The sequence below is a fragment of the Glycine soja genome, chromosome 18 (genome assembly GCF_004193775.1).
Source record: "Glycine soja cultivar W05 chromosome 18, ASM419377v2, whole genome shotgun sequence".
Taxonomy (NCBI): domain Eukaryota; kingdom Viridiplantae; phylum Streptophyta; class Magnoliopsida; order Fabales; family Fabaceae; genus Glycine; species Glycine soja.
The window spans coordinates 5,696,069-5,721,877 of NC_041019.1; the positions used below are offsets into that span (position 1 = coordinate 5,696,069).

The window sequence follows — 25,809 nt, forward strand, 5'->3', positions numbered from 1 at the left end:
CTTGGAGTCTAGGCCTTGAGGGTAAATACACTCGGTTTGAGTGCTTCTTTAAGCCCGTGTTAATCCCACATGGTTGGAACATTCTCGCAAAATAGAGTCACCCTAAATGGTTTCCTTATGATTTCATTTAGTGAGAGTGACCTGACTTACCCATTGTGAGGCATGTCCCGTCATGTACTCTTAGGCACCCGACAAGGTTTTTCATTGAAAAATGGTACCACATTACATCTAGGTTTGAGTCTAGTGTATTTGTTACATAATGCTTGTGTTTGGCTTTCATTGAGTTAACAATTGCGGTTTGAGGTTATTTTCTGGAGTGTGTGAACTTGAGTGAGTGTGAATAATGTGTGTGATTTTGTGAAGTGATATTTTTTATATAAATTTAGCTCTAAGTATTATATGTTTCACATGCTCTAGTGTTTTATTATATACAAATGTGATAACTCATTCCCGGTGAGTGCTTGTGTTTGGGCTGAATGTCATTTTGTTTCAGGTGAGTCAGATGAGTTTCATACTAGAGATAGAGTGGTTTAGTCTGTGCCAGGGAAATGCTCTGATAAATATGACATCGGGGCATATGATTTTATTTCATATTTATAATTCCAAGAATAATATAGTTATTTTATGTTTTCCTCTTTAGTGTGTATTCTTTTCATTTCGAAAGAACGACCTTGTTTTGAGTGAAGATGATTTTATTAGATGAAGAAGTTGATCAAATATCACAAAGTCCATAAAAAAAGCAAATAAACAAATTGTCACACATCAAAGTTCAAAGTTACAACTATCCAAGAAGTCAAAAGATGTATCTTCATTATCATTATCAAAAGAAAGTCCATTAAAGAAAAATGTGAAAAAAAATCTGTCATAAATAAAAGCTCAAAACTACAAGCATCCAATAAGTTAAAAAATGTATCTTCATCATCAAATGAAGTTTATTTAATCTTAGAAAGTTTATTAAGGAGAAAGGAAACTATTCTGACATCCTTTCGTGAAGAGTCAATCTTACTTCAAAGTTTAAAAATGAGTATACCAAAAAAAACAAAATTCAACAATAGGTCACCAGCAAAAGAAAATAAATACAAAAAATCTATTTAAATGAATAATTTTCGGTGTTTTATTCACATCATTTTTATATTTTTAACCATTATGGTTGACTATTTTTCTTTCATTAAATATATTTCTTTGGTTACTTTATTATGTCAATTTCACTTTATTCTTACATTGTTTTTAAAAAATTTATACATAATGTTTATTTTCATCTTCACGTTAATCAACTTTAGTTGAGTGGTCAATCTCCAATTTTAAAATATTCCTTATAAATATATTGATAAATAAAAATATCTTAATTTATACCTAATTTTTTTATCTCCTTTTACAGAAAATGATATAAAATATCATATACAATTATATTTTTAAATTTAATTTATCAAACAAATAATTTATATAAATTTCTTTAATTATTTTAAAACCGCACATCACGCGAATCTGTGTCTAGTTACACTTTAAGTTTAGACTAAAGCTCTTTCACTTGAACGTGAAGTGATGCATATATATGATTGACTCAATGCAACATGTCAACACCATTTTAATAAGCGTTCACCAGAAGTGGAAGGAGACTTACTTTTTCAACGTTACGTTGAAAAGAATCGAACAGAGACTAACTACTGATATACTTAAAGAGTCGATGTCAATGAAATGTATAATGTTATTAATTAAGCATGCTTGGTTTCAAATAAATTAGTTATAGATAAGTTAAAAATGAAATAATTCACATTTAATAGGTAAAGGCAGAAACTAACTTCTCTAGCAAAATTTTGAGCATCATTTATATATTTTTGTGAACGCTGTCCAACTGTGAACTTCAAGACAAGTTTACCTTCTATTAAATAATGCAACTTTTTATCACTCATATATCAGTATAAGTTAATATAGACACATTCTATAGTAATAGATCATTTTCTCTTTTACCATAGCTAGCGAAGTGTTGGTATGGAGAGGTTAAGTTTAACTTTTCTACTTTTATAGTATTTTAAAGATTGAAAATTCTTAGTTTTCCTTTTTAAAAGGGCAAGAGTAAACAAATTACGAAACATTGTTGTTAGTTTCCTTTATATAACTGCTTGTAAGACAGTGAGATTGAACTGATACTGATTAAGAAATTAACAATACATTTTTTTAATGAAAACCACATTGCTATGTATTGAAAATCGCCGTGAGATACATATAATAACATTTGTTACTAAAAGTTTTTTACTTTTAATTTCTTAATCAGCTACCTTAGTATTTGCATTGAAAATATATTAAATGAAACCAAACCTTGAGGTGAAAGAAATTAACACCAACATTATTCACATTGTGTAACAAATCTTACAGTTGGTTAGAACATTCACCAAACATTATTTAGATAGTATACAAGTAATCATGCTATATCATCTCAGCACTCTGCACATTCATTATTGTTCTTCACAAATCAAAATAGCTTGAAAAAGGATAACTTTGAAGTTTTCTGAATTCCTCCTAGCCAATGTTGCATATGGACCCCAATGGCATCCAAATACATGCTACTCCTCCCATGCAAACCGACCACCTTGCCCTCTGTTGTGGTTGAAGTGAAGTATTTCCCTACTTCATCACCAAATGGACCATACTGTCCTCGACTAGTATGGAATGTGAGTGACTTTATGATTATAGGTTGTTCATCAGCAGTGACTGAACCATAATAGCCAGATATGCAAGTGAGAACCTCATTTGGGTACTCCAGTTTTATCTAAAATCACAATAAGCATGAGTAAGACTCAGAATGCATAGTCTAGAGCATTTTTGTGTTAGCAATCATGCATGATCCAAGAAAATGAATGTTAAGTATGAAACCAAAGGGATGTGGTTAAAACATGAGTTGAATATCTATGCACTCTTAGTGTAAAAATATTTATATTGTCAATCAATTAGGAATCATAATAAACATGACTTAGTAAAAAAACTTTGGGGTGGGGGGTGGGAAGGAGAACCAATTCATATTCATACCCGATGCATGGTATTTCCTCCATTACCACCATGCTTTACAGACCATACAGATTGCTTATATCTATCGTACTCAATTTGAATCGAGCAAATGCCTTCAGGTGCTTTTGTCAAATAAATCTGCTTAATCCCTGAAAAGACTCCATCATCCCAGGGTCTACCTCCATCCCCACCCCATGGACCTGGTCCACATGGAGCTGGTTCTTTAATCACACAACGTGAAGCCTTTGATGTGAAATAGGGAGCAAAAGTGAATAGAATATCCTCTTCAACATAATGCTAAAAGGTGATGAATCAAAGAGTAAAATATAGGTTAAAATATTCACTTGGTTTCTTTAGTCGTTTTCATTCTGTCTTAGTTCCTATACGAGAAAATTGTAAGTTTTAGTCTCAACACATGCATAAAAGTTAACTTTTGGTCTCTGCCATTAATATTAGAGAAATTTTTTTGGTGGTGATAATCCACCACAAAAAAATTATCTAGGGACTAAAATAGACTTAATAGTTTTTTCGTATAGAGACTAAAACTGGGGACAAGACTAAATGAATAGTTTAACTTAAAATACAAACTGATTCAAATACCTGTTCAACTGGGGCTGGTTTGGCAACAACTAGCCATTGAGGATTGTCTATTTCCGAAATACTTGGTTCTCTTGAGATGATTTCCATGGAAGGAGATGTTGCCACTGGCACAATTACTTTTCCTTCTATTGCATGCACACCGAGAGAATCTAGAAATAAGCCGCTTCTACCATGAATACCAACAACCTTCCCTTCTCTCAGCTTTGTTGTGAAATAAGTTCCATATTCATCTCCAAATGGTCCATAGGACCTTTTGGTGGTGTGGAAAGTAAGTGACCTTATAACAGCTGGCCCCATGTACATCAGAGATCCATAGTAGCCAGATATATGTGTGAGAACTTCATATGGAAAATCAAAGATTATCTGCAACATGATGCACAAAAAATGGTAAAAATAAAAAATAAATCCCATTGTCTAGTTTATTAGGTAAAAGTAGACTACAAAGGCTTGTTAACTCAAAAGTTCACCTTTTCATGTTTAAATCCTCCTGCCCCACCATGTTTGTATCCCCATACAGGCTCCCCATCCAGATCATACAAAGCTCTAATCCATACAATTCCAACATTGCGGGACAAGTCAATTTGCCTAACTCCTGTGTATGGTCCATCATCAAACACATATCCACCAGTGCCACCCCAAGGTCCATATGTCACTACACCTTCAACCATTGATGGTGCCTTCTCCACGAAAACTATCTGAAGCAAATAGAGATTCTCAGTTTCATTTGATGCAAATGCCAGCTATGTTTGGACCAATGGAAGGTGTAAAATTGAATGGAATAGAATGATACTAGCTTTCATTGTTTGAAAGTTTTAAAATAGAATGAAATGAAGCAAAACCTGATGAAATGCATTTCATCACATTCCATCTAATACTCCTCTTTTCTCACCCTCCAACTGGGAATGTATGTGCTGGATTCATGGAATCATTCTGTTTTTCTCTGTTCTATCATAAAAATCCCAAACAATTAAAGGAATTCAGAAGCTGTTCTTTAATATTTTTGGTGTTGTCTCCGATTAGAATTAGAGTTTCATCTTGATAATATGTGTAATCAAGGTTTGTATTAAAAGTCAACACATATATAATGCCAAGGTAGAGCCCTAATTTTGATTGGAGAGTACTATGAAACTTTGTTCCATACCACTCGCTCTATTACATCTATTCTCATGAGGAGTGCTAGTAACATGCTCTCTTCTATTGGTTGAAATTTATTGAAGACCATAAGATCATGAATGAGACTTATCAAATGAGAATTGAGTCTCACAAGATTTTGTGATTTTCAATAAATTTCAACTAATAATAGAGAGTGTATTAGTGGGTATGCTGCTAACATTTGTCTTCATTCCATTCCATTTTACTCACAATTAGATATCCAAACATAGCTAAAATTGAGAAGAAAATTAAGTAACACTTTAAAGAAAGAATATTCATGAAGGCTCACTTTATCTTTATTACCTTTTCTTTTGGTTCAATATTGTTTGGTTCTTTGAAGCTAGAAATCTTGACAGTTGGAGATTTTCCAAAATCATCTTTCTGTTTTAAAGCAAGAACAATATCATAGCCTTGGCCAACACTTCCTTGTATTACAGAATAACGACCATTGTCAGTGGCGTTAGTCATGTTGTTCTGTGAATAAGACAAAGCTTTGGAAGGCTTTGGTTGCTGAGATGACTTCAGATTGACTCCAATGGCATCGAGGTGCCAACCATACCTGCCATGGAACCCAACAATCTTGCCACCAGTCATTGGCAACGAAAAATATGTCCCTTGTTCAACTCCAAATGGTCCATAGAGTTTCTTGTTACTCTCAAAACTTAGTGACCGAATGAAGATTGGTCCCCATTGACTTAAGCTACCATAGTATCCCTCAATTGATGTTAGGAACTCATCTGGGTAATCAAGCTTGATCTGCAGCACAATCATAAATATTTTATCAATATAATGCACGAGTTTGATGAGTAGCAACCAAAGAAGCACAGATATTTCATGATTGTAAACACAAATGTGTTGTAACATGTTAGATATGTATCTATGTTGGACACTCTACGGACTACAAAGTACAGACACTTTGAACACTTTGAATACTCTCAAGTCTTAACCATGTTTTGCAACTATAGGGACCAAAAGACCCTAAATTCTTTCTTTTTCATTTAAGATTGTCTTATGTTAATTTTATACTTTGTATTATAAGCGTGGAATTTGTTGTATACGCATCTCCATGTTGTGTCATATCTATGTCACATTTCTAGGAATCAATTAGCATTCTTATTCTTTCAACAAGAACAGCTAAGGGCATGGAAAATTTACCTTGTCAATTTTATACCCTCCACTTCCACCATACTTCAATGACCAGATAGAACTCCCTTGCTTGTCATATTCAATCTGGATGGAGTCAATTCCTTCCCCATGAACTATCACCAATTGCCTAACCGTTGAATATACACCATCATCCCAATGGTATCCTCCATTCCCACCCCATGGTCCAACTGATACAGGTTTCTCCTCAAAACTCTGCACTCAAAACACCATTTAATTCTAAGGTGTTAGTATTGTAAGGCAAAAAAAAAAAAGTAGTTGAACACATACTTTGCAACCAAAAAAAAAATGACTTCATTCATAAGTAACAAAAACTTCTTTAAGCATGAAGTACCATCTTCTTGTGCTTGTGTGAAGAGACAAATTATGGAAGTTGGAAGGAGAAACCTGAAGTGCAAGTGTAGGGAGAGGCTTACGAGTTACCAGGAATTTATTGCACCAAAAGGGTATGTTTAGGGAAATGCATGAGAGAAGTTTATGGAAACAAAAAGGTGTATTTGTGCTTGACAGGTGACTATGTAGAAGCAGCTAATTGGAATCCACCATGGAGGGGGAGAGTTGAAAGGCAAGGGAATCAGGTTCCCCATAGAAATCAAGTCTCATGTTTTTACACATAGACAGTTTCATTTCATTAGTTTGTGACAGTCACATTCACATAACAGTGTTTTCCCACAATATTATTCTCCATTTTCACAACAAAATTCTATATGTGAAATTGATGGAACTTTCTATGTTACATTAAATTTCATATTAGGAATAATATTTATAGGAATACAGGTGTGGTCCATCTATGATGGAATGTTTACTCTGCCTACCTAATTTCCAATGACAATTGCATTGCATATTCTGCTCTCTTCATGCTTTGTCGTTCAAGAATCTAGTACGCTTTGTCTTGAAATTCACGGTGGTCAAGTTGATAAAAAACTAATTAACTTTTTTAGAAGAAAAAAAAGAAGACAAACTCCCTTGTACAAACTCCCTTCTATTTGTTAAACATTAAGACAAACTTAAATGTTGGAAATTAATCAAGGGGTATACTGAATAAAATACTCAGGGTTCAGAAAATATAAACGAAATCTTTGTGCTATTTGCTAACCTGTAAGACAAACCTAATAGTTGGAAACTGGAAAGTAATCAAGTTCATGGGGTATACTGAATAGACGTTGAAACTTGTTGGCCAAAGACATCTAATTTATAACTTTTTGATATCGATGGTCAATGGAATTATCAAGCCACTGATAAAACCGCATGATTGTGTACCTTTTCATGGCTTGAATGGTGCTAAAGTGGTTGTCGTTAATCCATATACTATTTAAAATTGATATTTAGCATTATGCAAATATTACTAGGGAGAATTATTTCCAGATGCTTAAGTGCTTGAATTTGCAAGTTGAAACCACCAGCGTGTAGATCTACTAGCATGGTATTTCTGCTAAATAAGTAATTTTGAGTTCCAATCTCGTTTAACCTTAGTATAAGGACCTTTTTGGTCTAGATCACATTATCCTCCCCCGGAGGCAATCCTCAATAAGGACTTTGACCCTCCTTTTCTTAAAAAAAAGTTTTAATCTTGAATATTTGTATAAAATATTCGGAGAAAATTTTTTATTATGTTCTACTCGACTTAAACAGACTTGCCTCCAATAAAGGATATATGTGATTCATACAAAAAAAAAAAAAAGTGCTTGAATTTGTAAAGGTATCAAAGGCTGTTTGTCAACCCCCCAGGCACTGTCAAGGAGTTAACACCAGATTGATTGTAGCAATAGCAACTAGGATAAGAATTTCAATTTTTAGTAGTTATTAGTTTTTAAAATGCAATTTAACAAGGTTGTTTAAATAACCACCAGTGGAGATGGTTCAAGATATAGTCCAAAGAGAAGTTGAATTAATAAGATGAAAACAGAACAAAAAAAAATAAATAAAGAAAGCATTTTCTAATGTGTGGTTTTTAAAATACTTGTTTTAGAAACAATTCTCAGAACTTGATAGATTCTAGATGAGAAATTGATTATTTAGTAGTGTGAAATTGTTTTAGAAATCAATTTAAAGTGAGAAAGAAACCAAATAGAACCTTAATTTTCATTTTTCTGTATCTGGAAGCAGTCCAAGTAAGATTCAGGTAAAATACTGCAAATCTTATGCAGAATTCTGCATTCAAATGTTCAATTAGTCTTCAATTTTATTTTATTTTAATAAATTCAGTTCCTACTTAGTAGCCCCAATATTTTTTTCAAAAGGATTTCTTTTTCCCTTTCAGTAGTGGTTCTTTAACCATGCCACCACTCCAAGAGCTAACAAAAAGAACTACGAATTTCAGTCAGGTAAAAAGAACTGATGTAGATGTGGTCCCAAGTTGTGGTTAGAAGAAAAGGATAAGAAAATATAAGAAATCTAAATTTTGATTCCTTAGATGTGGTAGCCTTTCCTGGATTCAAATACTGATTTTGTCTAATGAGAATCCTCTTAAAGCAAGATTTTAATCATGTGCTTACTAGTGCAATTGCAATTATCCAATGGTTTTCATTTCGGATCACTGCCCTCAATAATGTTTCGTCTAAAAGTGTGTTTGGAAAACAGTTAAATCCAAAACAAACCAACGTTTAAGCCAAAACTACAACATAATTGCTTTGGCGTTTTTGTTTTAGAATGTGTAATTTTGTTGTTCAATGTGAGTTTAACGCATATCCAAACACAGTCTAACAAATTGATATGTCATTGCAAACGCATGGAAGCTATTATAATTCATAATTGTTGTTTGTATTTCTTTTAATTGAGTGTCAAGTTGCTAATTATTGAAACGCCGTTATGATCCAAAGGGTTGAATTCTTTGAAATCTTGCATTGATGCCACTTTAAAGAAAACTACTTTTTTATTGGAAAAGCAAGGAGGAAAGATTAAATGAATTGCTCAACACGCAGTTCTATTTCTATTTTCATATTTTCTTGGGAGGCTACTTGATTGCCTTCTAAAAATAAAATAAATTGTACCTTTTAAGGCCAGCTTAGAAAACTAATGCAACCAACACAATGCACGTTGCCTAGACATCTTCAAATTTGCATTTTGCAAGTGGCCATAAAACACTTTGCCATATTTAGTTGGTTTCAGTTTTACTAATCCCAAAAGTTTGGAAAAACACTAGAAACGTGTTCACTTGAAATAGGACACTTTTGTCTCGCTGCATATGCGTAGCAACAGCCTGGAGAATGATCTAGTCACAACCATTCCTTTGAAATTCACAATTTTGTTTAAAAGAAAGAAATGGAAGTCTCGTAAGGTGGTATTAGAGACCACATCCTCTTGAGTCTTGATGGTTGATCCCAACTAAACTAAGTTATCTTAATTATATTGGTTCAGTTTAAATTGATAAAAAAAAAGTTAAATTTAAATCAATTGATCAATTTAGATTTAGTTTTATCCTAAATTTGAACTAATAGAAACCACAAATACCTTTATTGTCAAGATATAAAGTCAGATTTTTGCTTATTTTGTTTCTTATATTATAACCTTTCATATAAATTTATCCATTGTAACAGGAAAAAAATAATAAATATTTTTTTAAGTATATTCTTTTTACATTATTGTTGGATCACCATTGAAGTTTTATTTCTTATATTGCCCTTTCATTCAAATTTTAGTATTGTACGTTTAAAAACTTTTACATCATCAACTCATCAGAAATTATTATTAATGTCAATTTTAAGATAATTATTATAAAAATTAACAATTTTATTATAATAATTTGTGATTAAATCCAATATAAAATTGTTTTGCACTGCATAGTCTATTTTCTTTTCACACATAAAGTACTAATTCTAATTAATGAACAACTACATTCAAGTTTAATAAGTAAAACAACCTAAAAAAAATTAAAGTGTGTTTGATAGAAAGAAACAAAAAATAGAGTGGATTGAAATTAAAAAAATGTGAATAAAAATAGGTGAAAATATAGTAAAGATTATAGATGTTTTGTTGAAGAGAAATAGAAGAGAAAAAAAAAAAGATAAGTAAAAAGTAAAAACATGTGAAAATAGAGGGAATAGGAGTAATGAATCCCACTCTATTACTATGATACCAAATAACACATTATTTCCACTCCCTTCATCTTATTTCCATACAACCAAATACAATGTTAATAAAAAGAATATAATAGACAAATATAATTTGGATAAATAGTCCTTTTGGTTTTTAGAAGTGTAATTCACTATCACCTAGACCCATGAAAGTATTAAAATTTAAAAATATTTTTAAAAGTATAATTTATTTGTCACTTTAATCTTATCATTAAAGACTTTTGTTAAAATTAACAATCATGCCTACTTCACACATTATTTACCTGTGGAGAAGTTGACCATGCACAAAAATGAATTACACACGACAAATTTGGCATGCACTTAACAGCTGAAGGTATATATACATAAGTAATAAGAGATGGGTTAGTCATTATCATTTTGGTCTATGATTGAATTTTCTCACGCGCGCATATATATATATATTATCACATTTGAATCATATTGTCACTTGTGTTTACTATCATCTATCATAGGAGTGTTGGCTTTAACGAAAATATTCTAGGGACAAACAAGTTAATATTTCAAGGGTATTTAAATTTTAATACTTTCACACACTTCTAATGTTTGGTTAGAGAAAAAATAAAAAAATAAAAACATGAATAATGTTACATTTTCTTTTATCTGATATTGAAGAGTGAAACAAAATTTAATCCCTTACTGATTTTCCTTCTAACCAAAGGCACCAATTAATGTTGCAGCAAATAATTACACTCTTGAAAACCAAAATACTATAATTTAGAAAAGTCAACTCTAGAAAAGTAGTAATTTAGTCCAAGTCTGGCTTCTTGCTCATATTCTGTAATGTATACCTCTCCCTTCCATTCTAACACAACCATGACACAATGTCCATCCAGTATTCCCCGCCCCCGCCGCCCACCCTCCACTCCATCCGCATCTCCCTCTCCCTCTCCGACATCTCCACTTCCCCGCCGGACCGCCGCCCCTTCGACACGCCCCGCCGCTTCGCCGCCTTCGCCCACCGCCTCTCCCACCTCCTCCTTCTCCCGCTCCCGCACTCCCCGCCCGTCCACACCGCCCTCAAGGGACTCTCCGCCGAGCTCTCCAAGGCCGCCGAGACCGTCTCCGTCTACAACAACGGAAGCAAGATACTCGTCCTTGTCACCTGCAAAATCCTCTCTTCCGCCCTCCAAGAACGCGCCGTCGCCATCGCCGGCTGGCTCGCACTCCTTGCTTCCGCCCTCCCCGCCGCCGGCGATGACGACGACCTCCGCAAGAAGGTGTCCGACCTCGCTAGGGACATGAAGCTCGCACAGTTCAAAGTAACTTCTCTTTCTCTATGTTTCTGTTTTTTTTTTTTTTTAATCCAAATGAATGGAACATATTTTTTTTTTTTTTTACCAAAGGAAACTCAGGCCAATACCTGTGAATAAAGAAGCGTTTAATTTAATTCTTCAAATTGCAGAATGATTATTTTAGTCGTTAAAATTATAAGGCAATATAACATAAATAAAAAAAGATGCAATATTTAATGGCCTTTTGTTTTCTTTTTTCTAAGAGTTTTTAAGTTTTCTAAAGTTAAAAAAATTGTTTGATTTGAAAATTCTTTCGGCAGAGTCTGTTCCCACTTCCTTGCGAATTTGTTTTTGGCAAATTTTCACATGTTTTAGATCAGAGAAGAGTTAAAAATTGATCATGAGTCCATTGATTCTGACCTAAAACATTTTTGAGTAATTTTTATATTAGATCTAAAATTTTATACCGATTTTTAACTTGATTTTTCATCAAAAAATCCAAACATAAATCAAAATCAATTTCATTTAAGATTAATTTTGTTAACAATAATTCAATCACGCACAAATCATCCCGCGCAAAATTTGTTTGCACCATTCAAGAGTTTTTCACTGAGAGCTTGTCGTTGTTGTGCTCTTATGCAGTAGCAGCTACCAGCTGCAGTAAACTTTTAAAAAAATGGAATTTTGGAACATCTCGTACCTATTTCTGTTTTTCACTTTTTAAAGCACTTGTTTTCAATTGATGAGTAACGTAAAACTGGTTTAGAAATCAGTTTATACAATCAAAATCTGAATAACAGGCCCTAAGTGATTTTATTTTCTAAACTAAAATTAAAGTCTAATATACATGTATTACCAACGTAAAAGCTGTTACTCTATCAAACAATTAAAAATCATATTTGCTATGATTGATTGACGCTATTAAAAATAGTACATCAAATTTTCATTTCAGAATCAACATATATTTGATAGATAATCATGTCCCTTTAACATATTATTTGAGGTTCAATCTTTAGATCCGTCATCCGAGATTATGGAAGAACATTAGTTTGGATAGGACCCATAAGTCAATTCTTTAAATGGATGTCTGTACCTCAAGGATTAGTGTCTGGTCCTTGGGGATACCTTGGACTCCTAACTCCTAAAAAAATGTTTCATCTACAAAATGCCTCTAATGTAAATTTTTGTTACATATATTATCTGAAACTTTAATTTTGGTTTGTATCTAAGTTTTGATGTTAATTTATCCTAATATTGTTAAATGATAGTCGTTTTAATTTTAAAATTAAAAACATAAACATTAAAGTAGCAGATGGACGGTAATTTCAGTGAAGGATTAAGCTTAACTTGTGCTTTGAATTTTAAGGATTAATGTAGTCTATTATTCTGGTTTCTACCGTGTTTTAGTGGCTAAGGTGTTTGATGATAGGTCTCAGAGAACGAAGAGAGGGTTTGGTGCACGCTGGAAAAGGAAGGGGAAGGGAGAGAGAGCAGCAAAGCAGTTCAGAGTGGTATTGTCATGGATTTGGCTCGTGCTTTGGGGTTTGAGCCTGGTGATCGTGCTGAGTTTTGTAACCAAGTGAAGCTCTTCAAAGGTGATCCTTTTAGATCCCATTCTGTGCCTGAGAGAAGGGTATTGATGTCCTTGGAGAGGATTCTTAGTAACTGGTCTGTGGAGCCTGTCCCTGTGAGCCCTAATTGGGACTTTGAAATTGTTGAAGATGCTGCTGCTCCTGTTTTTGCATTTAAGAGTTTCCTCTGCCCCTTGACCAAGGAAGTCATGAGGGACCCTGTGGTTGTTCTGGAGTCCTCTCAGGCCTATGAGAGGACTGCAATTGAGTACTGGTTTGAACGGTGCATCCAGGATGGCCGTGACCCCACTTGTCCGGTCACTGGCAGGGTTCTTAAGTCCTTGGAGCTGAAGCCTAATATTGGGTTGGCTGGAGCAATTGAAGAGTGGGTTGGAAGGGTTGTTGAGTATCAAATCAAATCTGCAGTGCAGTATCTGAGTGAGGATCCCTTGTCTGTTGATCATGTTGAGCGTGCTCTGGATCATGTTTTTAAGGTTTCTGAAGAGCACCCCACTAGAAGATACATAATCAGGAATGCTGGTGTTGTGCAGCTGATAGTGACTGTGCTCAGTAATAACTCCAAAACTATTGGATCGCATTTGAGAAGCAAAGCTCTAATGACTTTACTTAGCTTGGCAGAGGATGAAGAAAGCAGGGTCAGTTTTGTTTATCTTTCTATGCTTATTTTCGAGTTTTTGCATCTTTAATTCTCTCAACAAATGAACAAAACAAGATTATGCAAGTCTCACCAACCAATATATCAAACAGTCAAAGTGTCATGTCAAGGTATGGCAAGAGAATTAACTTGGTATAGGAAAACTGTGAATTGATGGGTTTGTTCAAAGCATACAAAAAAAATTGCTTGCTGCAGTTTTTTTTCCTTCTTTACTAGAGACTCTGATTGCTTTATAATATGCTTTGTGTTGAAACAAACAAATTTGTTAAATTTGGAAGAATATTTTCCCTTAGATTCTCATACTTCATTTCAAGTTATGTAAAACACTCATTGTCTAGAACTCTCGTAAACCATCTAGGCATCTACATGTTATTTTCAAGTGCAAGCATGCATATTAAATTAAAGGCTTAATTATTCATTTGATCCTTCAGTTTGGACTGAATGCAATTTTGTCTTTTGATTTTTTGAGCTAATTAAGTTTTCTATTTTTAAAATTAAACGATATGGTTCTGTAGTCATTTTTTTTCTATCTTAAACTCTCAAATTATTATTTTACACTCAAATATTTGGGGCTATTCAACAGATTTGAGATATGAAATGACATTAAAAGTTTTAGAAGTCAAATTTAGTGAAAATTTGATAAATTTGAAGGATTTTATAGAATATAAGATTAGGGTTTGAAGAGAGAAAAATTTGAGGAATTCTTTTTGGATGAAATTTTATATTTTGATTGACAAGTTTTGAGCAAAAGAAAGTTTAAAATAATTTAATTGTTTTAATTTGTGAATATTTTTGTGTAAAAAAATGAAAATTTGAGGGATTTAGGTAGAAGAAAATTGACAACAGTATCAAATCTGCTAAATTTTAATAATAGTCTTAATGGACTCAAAACAAATTAAGAGACCAAAATTGCACAAGTCTTAAAGAAAGGGACTAAAAGTACAATTAAGCCTAAATTAAATCTAACTACTTTGCTGGATGACTGCATTAGAAAGTGAGAAGAAAACATTAACAGATAGCTGTTCTTCTGATTTTAGTTTCAAATATTCTTCAAATTCTCTTGCCAAATTTCATATTTTCACCTTTTTCTTTTTCTAGTGGAAAACTGTACTGATTTTGCATTATCAACGACAAAATCAAATTATCCAAAAACAAAACAAGGTGTAAGGAATTATTTACATCGACGTTGATGTCAACCCTTGCCTTTTGGGATATATGATTTTTCATTGGTTTCTGGCACATATGCCTTTTTGCTACATACTCTGGCTCATGTACTACTACTGTTCCTGATGCAATTTTTAACTTACTGCTAGAAAATAATGCTTGAACGGGGCACTACTAGATTGGCCATACATAGTCTTATTGGGAACTCTGAGAAAGAGAGAGAACATGCTATCAAGTTATTACTAGAGTTCTGCAATGATGAAGATTGTTGCGTAAGAATTGCATCAGAAAAAGGTGCATTAGTTCTTCTCTCAAGTATAGCAGGAAATATGGAGTATCCATCCTTGTCCAATTTAGCTGAGGAAGTCTTAAGGCAGATGGAGAGGGTAGAGGATAATGTTCAATGTTTGGCAGCAGCTGGAAGATTTGGACCATTGATTTCACGGTTACATGATGGTATGTAGCATTTATGTTAAAAATATAAGCTTAAATATGTTTTTGATCCCTAATAAATATCCGATTTTTGTGTTTGTTTTTTAATAAATTTCTACTTTGTGTTGAGTCCCTATTAAAACAATACTTTTGTTTTTGGTCCTTGATTTTTTGTTTTAGTCCCTGATAAATTAGCGAATTTTGTATTTGTTCCTTAATAAATTAGCGAATTTTGTTTTAGTCCTGTCTAATAATAAATGGAAAAAATTTATCAGGAGACAAACACGAAATTTGTTAATTTATCGGGGACTAAAAATAAGTGTTAAGAACCAAAAATAAAATTGTTGTTTTATTAGAAACTCAATGCAAAGCAAAAATTTAGGGCCTCAAAATATGTTGGTGATGTTTGAACGTGGTTTTTGGTAAGCCTTTAAGATTAAATACATCAAATTGTAATTTGTCTGAATTCTGGAGCAGGCTCTGTTGGTGTAAAGATAGAGATGGCTTCTCTGGTGGGAAGGATGACCTTGACAAATAGCTGTAAAGAACAAATTGCAAGGCAAGGTGCCAGAGTATTTGTCGAACTTTTGTCTAATCAAGAAGGAAGCGGACCAAGCCTTCAAGCATTGTATAACTTGTCAGGGTTGGATGGCAATGCAACCATCCTTATTGAATCTTCAGTCCTTCCATCTCTTATAGAAGTTTTATTTGATGAGAAGGATCCATCATATGAGCTGAAGTCATTAGCTGCTTCAACAATTGCGAATATTGTATCTAAGCCAGGGCATTGGGAATTAGCATCTGCTGACAAGAAAGGAAACCCAATGCAGTCAGAAATTGTTGTTTTAAGACTTTTGGGGCTTTTAAACAGTTTGCCCTCTCAGTGTCAAGTGATAGTTCTTCGCATTCTTTGTGGTATTACATCATCTCCTCAGGCATCAGGTAATTTCCATTAAGTAGCATTACGTTAATAGGGTGATTGTGATCTAAGGCATTTCTTCACGAATTCATTTAACTCTTTTTTGTATTCTATGTCAAGTTGACTTCACAACCTCAATTTGAGTTGTTTAATTTGGTATTAGGTTTCAGTTTCTTCATTAAAATTCAGATATACAAAAGAGGTGGATGATGTTGCATTGTAATTAAATGAGAACTGCACCATTTGGTATTTGCTCTAAAATTTTATTTTTTACGGCTCTACAATCAATGAATATACAGGCTGTTTTGTGCCACTTTCTTAGATGTTAGCATTCACAGATTATATCATTGGAAAGAAACCAGTTACTTCTTTTGAAGCAATGCATTTACTTTTTGGTGTGTTTTCAAGTGGTTTTGTTTGAATATATTTGGCTTCCCTTTGATATCTATTTTGGTTTTTGATTTGTTAATATCAGATTAAATGTAGTAATCATTAGCTCTTTGTGTCAGAAAAATTTGACATTTACAAGAAAATTATCAAGTCACAGTTTCATAATTTCAGCAAACCAGAAGTTTATGTTATAGTCCTGAGTGTGTGTGTGATGTGGCTTTGTTCTAATATATTTAGGTTATTAGGTACATTTTATTCCTTTTGATTTGTTGATGTCAAAACTCAATAATTATAGTAATTATTAGATCTTTATGGTTGAAAGGTTTCAAGTAACTCAAATTGCGTTATACCTAAAGTAATAGTTTCAACTTTTGACAAATGCAAATATCTGAAGTAATATTCCAGAGTTCTAGTTTCTTGAAATTATTATTCTTTTTCCCCCTCTTTTCTTTTTCTAGATGATGATTTAATAATTTTTTAGTCACATTTTTTTCTGGCCTTTAATCTTAAGCAAAATAGTTTTAGGTGAGACTATGTGATGGCCATCCTGCTTTTGTGATGGAAAATCAATTGTATTACAGTAGCTATGTCCAATAGAAGGATCCATTTTCCATCTTCACACTGAATAACGACGCGTGATGTTTTACATTTGTTTATCTTATTCAGAGTTAGTAGCCAGTCATATCACGTCCAAGGGTGGCTTTGGATCGGTCATACCATTTCTTGAACATCCAGAAGTTGAACATAGAGTGTTTGCTTTCAAGCTAACAAGACTAATATCTGAATGGTTTAGTCAATATATTGCAAATGAGTTGAGACTGTCAAACAAACTTACGGTACTCAAAGAAAAGCTGTTAAATAACCAATCTACAAGTGATGAGAGATCAGATGCAGCACAGATACTTGCAAATTTTTCCCTCTCAGAAGGTGAAATACAGACACTTTTAGGAGGTGATTTTGTGGAATGGACTGCTGTTACTCTTAAGAACCAGCGGCGCATTTCCAATGCAAGGTCTTCTTATACTGCATCAGGCATGCAGGAAGGTCTTATAGGTCTCTTGCTTCACTTCACAAGGAACCTTGATCAACAAACTCTTAATATAGTTAGAGAAAATCGCCTTATGGGTATTTTCTGTGAGCAGCTGGATTATACTTCAAAAGCAAAGGTGAAACAACTCGCTGCCATTGGATTGAAACACCTATCAGAATTTGGAAGGTCAGTTACTGCTAGGGACTCTAAACCACCATCTTCCAGTGGGTTCTGCTCTTTCCTCGTGCTCATGTGTGGGAAAGCCTCTAGTCAACCTTCCATGTGCCCCATTCACAACTGCCTGTGTGACGAAGATAGTCAGCTGTGCCTGCTTAAGAGCAACTGTATCAAACCCCTTGTTGACATCCTCCATGACAATGACACTGATGTTCAGCTTGCTGCAGTGGATGCACTATCTACTCTAGTACTAGATTACACGTCTTGCAGTTTCAAAAGAGTTGTGGATGAGCTTGAGCATCTGGGTGCAATTGATTCTCTTATCACTCTCTTTACAGAAGTTAGATCTGAGGAGCTTCAAGAGAAGACAATTTGGATGATAGAAAAGATATTGAGAGTAGACAATGTCAGCGATCGGTATGCACTCAATCATTCTCTTGTGCGAGCTTTGGTTGAATCCTTTAAGCATGGGAATACCAACACAAGGAAACATGCTCAAGATGCTTTAACCCTCCTAAAGCAGTTATCAGGAGTTAGTGGAAAGACATCAAGTCAAACTCGAGCTAGAAGATAGCAAAAAGTTGTTCAAATATTGTATAATCAAACAACAATCTTTCCCTATTGTTTGTATAGAAGTCAGAAAGAGTTAAAGGGCAAGATTAATTGTACACATCAACCATGTAATGTCATTATTGTAAACATTCATTTTGGAAGAGTTGCCGTAGGGCGGAAGCATTTTAACAAATATGTGCTTGTTTGTGATCACTTTAGATCAGGATAAATATGTGGTACTCTATGTACTTAGCAACTAAGTTGGTTAGATAGTGTTGAATAAATATTGCAAACCGATACAGAGAAATCTTAACCTTAACATATGACTTTTATAATATTGTGATTCAATGATTGATAATTTAGCAGCTAAATGGCTAGAATTGATTTTCTTACATACCAGTTAAGATCAATGTTTGTAGTTGGTAATTATCATGGAATGAAAAATTAAATTGAAACATTTTCCTCGATAAGAATAAGCCTTTATAATTCTTTGTAGGTTAGTATCTTATTGTCTATCTACTATAATATATAATTTCGTGAATTATATTATCATATCAAAACTTTAGTAAGTACTATTGTTTTCATTTACCAACAAACTTCAACACAGCTGGTAGATAATCATATAATCAAATTCTTTAATATGTTGTTAGAGGTTTAATTCTTAGTCTTGCCCATGAAGAAAATTTTGTTGGAAGAAACAATAGATACTTCAATAATCTCTACTTAAAGAAATTAATTTTCAACTATCTGAAAAGGATATTCTTTTGCATAAATAAAAAGAGTATTATTTCCATTATGTCAACATTTTTAGTGAGTATTATTCTTTGCATAAATAAAGAGTATTATTTCCATCATGTTTCAATCAAAAAATTTCCTTCACTTATCATATTCTTTCTATTTTAAAATATCTTTTTTAATTTCTTTCTATTTGAAATAGTAATAAATCTTTAACTTTTTTTCCTTTTCTTCAAAACTACACATGACATTCTAATTTTCACTATTACTGTTTTTTCAACTATTTGACTCGTCCTTTACCTTTTTTTATAATTAGTTACCTTTTATTAGTGGCAATATATTAAATGTGTGTGAGATTTACTTTTGTTGTCATTAAAATAATAATCTTTTGGAGTATTATCTTATTCTACATTGTTTTGATTTATAAAAATTATTACATAAATAATAAAAACAACATTCACGACCCTTTCCCCCCTTTATAACAACGGTTATCAGTGAAACGCATAGACCCAATGAAAATCCTATTTGCAATTATTAAAAACTAGTGATGTTAAAATCAAATACATTGCAATTTTCTATCAAAGACATGGTAAAAGCTACATAAGGAACACAAAAGGAAAGGTAAAAGGGGCAAAAGATGATTGCTTTGGTCTGATTAAATACTTTCCCTCAATAAGCTGAATTGAGTTGATATGATTAAAAAAAACTAGAGGAAAAAATAACGTGGAAAATTAAGGAAGAGCACATACAACCCCCCAAAGTCACAAAGTGAAAACAAAGATAGCTTTGGTCTGTTAATCTCCCCACAAAGTTTGGCATTAGTGCCAACACATTGCTTCACTTTGTGGATGAATGCATGTAGCTAGTACAGCTATTAAAAAGAAAGAAAACACGGACACTGCTCTTCTAGAGGGTAGCAGCCGCCGGACAAGTTATAAAAGAAACACTTGTTTTGCTTTCTGGCTGCACCGATTAGGTATCAAAGACACTTTATGTTCCAAAAAGGAAGCTGATTTTATTGAATTGGAGTAAGCAATGAACTATAAAATAAAACAAATTAAATACTTAGTCCTGTTTATTTCACCATTACAAAATTAATTATTATACTTTCTAATAAACAAGATGCATCTAAATAGTCCTGTTTATTAAATTGGAGTAAGCAATGAACTATGCAATTAAATCCTTAGTCCTGTTTATCTTACCATTAATTACAAGATTAAAGTGAGAGGGCTAAGGATTTTTTTTTCTTAAATAGTATTTAGTCCAGCTTCTTCTTTTAAGGAGAAAAAAAGTTTTTAAAAAAATTGGACCAAACACTATTATATTTTCGATAAGGAAACTTGTTCCTACAAATAGCGAATCCTAATTTGAATTCTTATAAACAACTATTATATTTTTGTTATCTCAAGTAGAATTGTCACTTATTTAAACAAATTTAGAAATTAATAAGGGGAATAAAAAATAATTAAATTTCAACACACTCATACACATATTTTTTTTCTACTATTTTATAGGTGCTAAATATTTACCAATTTTATTTATGATTAATTTCTACCAAAGAACCTGATGAATTATTTTTAATGGAATCTTTCATTTTGATCACATTTTTTCTAGTACCATTGGTTGCCACCACTAATACCGCTCATTATTATCGTCGTCACCTACAGCATTGCCCGCGCCACCACCACCGCCGCCATCACCATTGTCACTGCAACCACCATTGATATTTCTACCACTTTTACTGCTAACACTACCACCATCATCATTTTTGTTACTCTCATGTAAAAGTACTCTTAAACTAATTTTAATATAATATAAAACTTTTATGATGATTTGAAACTAATTATATTTTAAAAATTAATTTTAAACTTTTTTGAAATTAAAACTAAAAATTAATTGTTATTTTTAAAATTTTTGAAACCCAAACATAAAACCAGCCCCAAATAAGACCTTACTTAATGGATCTGAATCCAATTCCAGTGAAACCAATATAAATGTTGGTCCCCCCATTTAATATGTGCAGCATCCCAAAATAATAATAAGTTTTACTTCAATCAAATAAATAAACTAATTGGTTCCATTAGGGGAACTTATGAGTTATTATTAACAGTTGATTAAAATATTAAGGGAAATGGACCACTAGAGCCTAATAAGGAAGTAATATAGGTAAACTCTAGGTCATCCTCAAAAGGTGGTTCGAGCAAGAGGACTATAAGTGTGTGTGTGTGTGAAAATGTTTTAGATTGAGCGTATTTGTGGAACCCTTGAATTATACATGTGTTTTGATGGTTGGATTGCTCGTTTGCTACATTTTGTTGAGAGAGAAAATTGGAAGAATTTTTTTTGGGATTTCAGTCTTAGATGGGAAAAGAGAGAAGGAAGTTGAAGAAATGAAAAAATTGTGACCATTTTAAGCCGCCATTAAATGTGGTAGTAAAACATTTTACATGATTATTGTTCATTTTTTAACAAAGTTACTAGCTGAAACTAAGAGAAGGACAAATGTGCTCAAGGATGGAATAATGTACTCAAGGAGGAAACTTTCAGTGACCATTTTACTTAAAATAATCTTCTAGGGGACCAAATTATTATCACCTATATATTTTAGGGACGAAAATGGAGATTTATTCATTAAGAAATGAAAACTTTCAAATAACTTCTTCTTTATTTTTGAAATATTGATCTTTAAATTTAATTTTGATTTTTTTTTTAAAAAGGTTGGACAAAATATAGCCTTAATTTATTCATAAGCTTGTTGTTGCACTTCTTACATATTTGACGGGAAACGCGAGACACGCATACGCATTTTCATTTACGAAAAGGATGGAAACCAAATTATATGCGTGATTTTTTTTAGATTTTCCGTGACCAAATTCCACTCCTTGTATATAGTACATACATCAAGTACGAATGAACTTATTAATTTTCAATAACGTGAAAGATAACCAATTTATTATATGACCAAGTCTCCACCAATTTTCTCACTTCTATTTCGTGTTTGTCATGTATTAAGAGACATACAATGCACATGAACTGATGGACTTTACAAATTTATTTCTATCTATCTATCTATCTTTCTTTTTCTTTCTTTCTTTTAACCAAAACCATATATTTTTCCACGTAAGAAACATATGTATAGCATTTTGCAATAAATGCAAAGACTTATTCAAAACTATTAAGACTATATATAGCTCCTACTGTGACGGGTTCTCATCACTGCAGCCAAAGATTTGGTACCCAAAATATGAAGGAGTATATATTAGTATTAAGCTATATATAGTTTGAATCAAATTAAATATATAAAGACTTCAAGGTTTTAAAATAGTTAGTGTTCATGAGTTGGCATATATACCCATCTGCATGACTTGGAATCACATCGAACTGCATCCATAATATTATATGTGCATATGTTGTTTCAGCTTTATAAGGGGTGTGATAACTACCTACCCTACCTGAGATTAATGCAGGTGATACTCATTTATTTGCTATAATTTTAATTATACAAATATTAATATTTATCCCATGAAATGCATAGACTAAGATACTAAACTAATATTAAAATGAAAAAGTAGGAAAAAAAAAATTAACATTAAAGAATTATATTATATGTTTAGCAGATAAAAAATTTAAATAAATAATTTGATAATAGTAATCCATATATAAACTCATATGTGAACATGTATTTATTTTAAAGTATTTTATAATATAACCATTTTTTATCGGTATTTTTCTCGATTCTTAATCGTTTTGACTAGTTTTACCAATTTCTTAAATTGTTGGCTCTAATATCTAACTCATTCTCAGTTTAAAATTTAAATAGTAGTCAGTGGAACTGACCGATCTGATTTTAAAAATTAATAGAAAACAGCACCGATAACAAATTAAAAGTAATGGAGAAATTTGGATCTGTGCTTGATGGTTTTGTCCTTCTAATTAATATTAATAGTAATGCTTGTTGAAAGAGTAAACCTAGGAGGCGTGATATTCTTATACGTATTGATAATACGAGAAAAATATAATTCTCCTTCATTTGTTGACAACACTAAGGTAACCGATCGTTGGATTTGCTGCTCTCAACCACATGATAGGTTTAGATATGAAATCTTAATACGAAAGAGTGTTCAAATTTATTTTTTTTTTTGTTCAATGTATTCATTTCTCTAAAGTGAGTAATTTTAGAAGATAAAAATTATTGATGAAAAATCAACTATTGATATTATGTATATGTTATATATAATAAATTATACATGTGTTTTTTCTTTGCAAAAATTATACATGTGTTACAATATTAATCATTGATATTTCATCAATAACTTTTTTGAAACAGTAATGAAGGGAAAAGAGCAAACAGCTAAAGCTAAGGAATCAAAATAAAAGTCATGCAGCACAAAACCTGATGGTGCATCAATAACTAAAATTAATTACTTATTTTTAAAAAGTCAAACTCTATACAATAGAATGCGTAATTTTTTTGTTGCTTATAAAAAATGTGTAATTTTTCTAACATAATACTATTATTTTTTAACACCAAAAAGACCACTGTACTCTTCATAAATTTGTTTGTGCTCAATTATATTTTAATTCCTACAAATATGGTTACATTTAACTTTGGTACTTTATTTTTTTTTTAATTTTAGTTCTTGAATGTTTTAAAACTTTTGAAAATAAATTTCGTTACCATTTAACGATAACATGACATGTACAATATATAAGAAATAACAAGTGATATGTCATAATTAAATAAATATCACATCATAACTAAATAATAATCGAAATTATTTTTAAATATTTTTAACTTATAAGAATTAAAACTAATATCTTTTTTGAAAGGATTAAACCACATCTAGTTATATTCATAAAAACTAAAATTATATTTTACCACTTATTTAACATAAGACACTAATTCTCTAAAAAAACATAAGACAATAATTTGACACTTAAAACATAATTAGTACGCAACTTAATTTTGAATAGTAATAATGATATGAAATATTGTAATATTAATAAAAAAAATACTATAAGAATAGTAATAATGTAGTGGTTAGATTTGCAAAATTCTATGGCATTTTTTTAAGTAATTTCCATAATATTTTAAATATAATTAAGTATTAGGTAAAGGCTACAAATTTTTCAATAGATGGATGATGAATCAATAGCTAGCTCCATAAGTGGTGAATGTTGTACCTTGCACGACAAAAAGAACTTGTTTATCAATTGTTGCTCGAAATTTTAGGTGTTATTCTTTTTCAATTTCCTTAATTATCGACAGATTTATATTGCTTTTACAATTACGTGAGTATTTATTAAATTGTGTACGTGTCTCTCGTTGCATCATGCTTCTGGAGTGAAAAGTCTTACCTACGTACATAGCATAACTCTATCCTTTGTAGAGGGTACAGAATAAAAATAAGTATTACTAGAACTGACGAAAAGTTTTTTAAAACACGCATTAAACGCTGTAGATAGTGGTCTTTTTTATTTTTAATCATGCAAGAGTTAGCATCTTCCCATAATATGAATATGAATACAGTAAATGACAAGTTCTGCTTAATTTATATATATATATATATATAAATTAAGCAGAACTTGTTATTTAAAATTAATACACATGTTGTTTACAATTTAAAAAAATTGTCCAAAAGAAATGAATTAAACTTCACGTAACCATTCACCTGGCTGCATTAATTGTTGCAACTGATTGGATTGGCTTCTGGGGTTAGATCAACTTAATTACTTGGTTGAAGTCAGGATTGTTGTTTGTTTAAAGCTGAATTTAATCCCATTTTCTGAAACACCCAAATCATTAACTTAGGAAAAATAGCATTAAACACATGGATTGTGATGTTGACGAATTTCACTGTTAGACACAAATCATCTTAGAACATCCTATTGCTATATATGACAACAGCAGTGTCTTGCCAAAATGATAACTTTGTTATTTGATTTAGCTGTTGTTGAAATTAGGCAAGTTTATTTGAAGAATTATATAAATATGTTTTTGAACTTTTGGTATTCTCTAAAAAGAATTTGTAAGTTGTATTTTATTTCATTTTCTTCTTGCGTCTTTGTGATGAATCTATCTACCTCCGATCCCATAAACTCTTTCGTCAAATTTGTTACCTTTTTACAAAAATAATTTATATGGGTAGTAATTGGCTATCAATTTTTAAAACAAATTAAGAAAATTCAGCTTGGAGTTTTAAATATATTATTTCATATTATAAGTTAGTAGCTTGAGATTTAATAAGAAAATTGAGAAAAACTCTTCCAAGGTGATATAGTCTCAAGTGATTAACTCAGCAAAAAAACAGTAGTCTGAAGTTAAAGTGACTTTTTAAGTTAAAATGTTTTATTACAAACTTTAAAGAATGTAAAATGCATATATAACGAGAGATTTTTTTTACATGCAAGTGAGAGAAATAAATATTAGTTGTTAGTCTAAGTTAAAGTGTTTTATTACGAACTTTAAAGAATGAAAATGTGTATATAACGAGAGATTTTTTTTTACATGAAAGTGAGAGAAATAAATATCAGTTGTTATTTTAAATAATCGACATTAAAATACATTAAGTCATAATTTTAAAAATACATGACTTTTAAAGTTATTAGATAGTTTTAGATCTTTATCATATATATTTATACAATCTAAATTTAATCACTTCCCTTTCATATTAAAAACAATTCTCACATTATAATATGTCCCTAAAAGTGATACTCAAAAACTTGTTTAGTTAAAGATGTTTTCATTTTAGAGAAGCCTTATTAAAAAATATCATTCTAAACATCAATCCTTAAGGTTGATTAAAAATACAAAATTTTTATTGTAAAAGATATTTATTACATAAAAAATATAAAATCATATCAAATTCTTTCATTCTTAAAATTAGTTAGTCAAAATATTCTTAAGGACCAGTGATA

General features: G+C 31.7%; 2 protein-coding genes across 2 annotated transcripts; one reads left to right on the forward strand and one right to left on the reverse strand.

Moving 5' to 3' along the window:
* Positions 1–2,317: 2,317 nt before the first annotated feature.
* LOC114395326 (jacalin-related lectin 3-like) lies at positions 2,318–6,475 on the reverse strand. Its single transcript, XM_028357072.1, has 6 exons — positions 6,254–6,475; positions 5,911–6,114; positions 5,059–5,511; positions 4,071–4,298; positions 3,604–3,966; positions 2,318–2,767 (listed from the first exon to the last, which is right to left on the reverse strand). Exons 1-6 carry the CDS (start codon positions 6,254–6,256, stop codon positions 2,471–2,473), a joined length of 1,548 nt encoding a protein of 515 aa, XP_028212873.1. The 5' UTR covers positions 6,257–6,475; the 3' UTR covers positions 2,318–2,470.
* A 4,308-nt stretch (positions 6,476–10,783) lies between these two features.
* On the forward strand, positions 10,784–18,475 carry LOC114396493 (U-box domain-containing protein 44-like). Its single transcript, XM_028358504.1, has 5 exons — positions 10,784–11,272; positions 12,675–13,472; positions 14,806–15,112; positions 15,566–16,030; positions 17,064–18,475. The coding sequence occupies exons 1-5, from the start codon at positions 10,835–10,837 to the stop codon at positions 18,176–18,178; spliced, it is 3,123 nt and encodes a 1,040-aa protein (XP_028214305.1). The 5' UTR covers positions 10,784–10,834; the 3' UTR covers positions 18,179–18,475.
* The last annotated feature ends 7,334 nt before the right edge of the window (positions 18,476–25,809 follow it).

Excerpts from the sequence above, each read along its gene's own strand:
- LOC114396493 (XM_028358504.1), top strand. The coding sequence starts at position 10,835 with ATGTCCATCCAGTATTCCCCGCCCCCGCCGCCCACCCTCCACTCCATC. Across the intron at positions 11,273-12,674 it reads TGAAGCTCGCACAGTTCAAA|GTCTCAGAGAACGAAGAGAG; the intron begins GTAACTTCTCTT and ends GTTTGATGATAG. Across the intron at positions 16,031-17,063 it reads ATCATCTCCTCAGGCATCAG|AGTTAGTAGCCAGTCATATC; the intron begins GTAATTTCCATT and ends TATCTTATTCAG.
- LOC114395326 (XM_028357072.1), bottom strand. Across the intron at positions 4,299-5,058 it reads ATATTGAACCAAAAGAAAAG|ATAGTTTTCGTGGAGAAGGC; the intron begins GTAATAAAGATA and ends TATTTGCTTCAG. Across the intron at positions 3,967-4,070 it reads GAGGATTTAAACATGAAAAG|ATAATCTTTGATTTTCCATA; the intron begins GTGAACTTTTGA and ends ATCATGTTGCAG.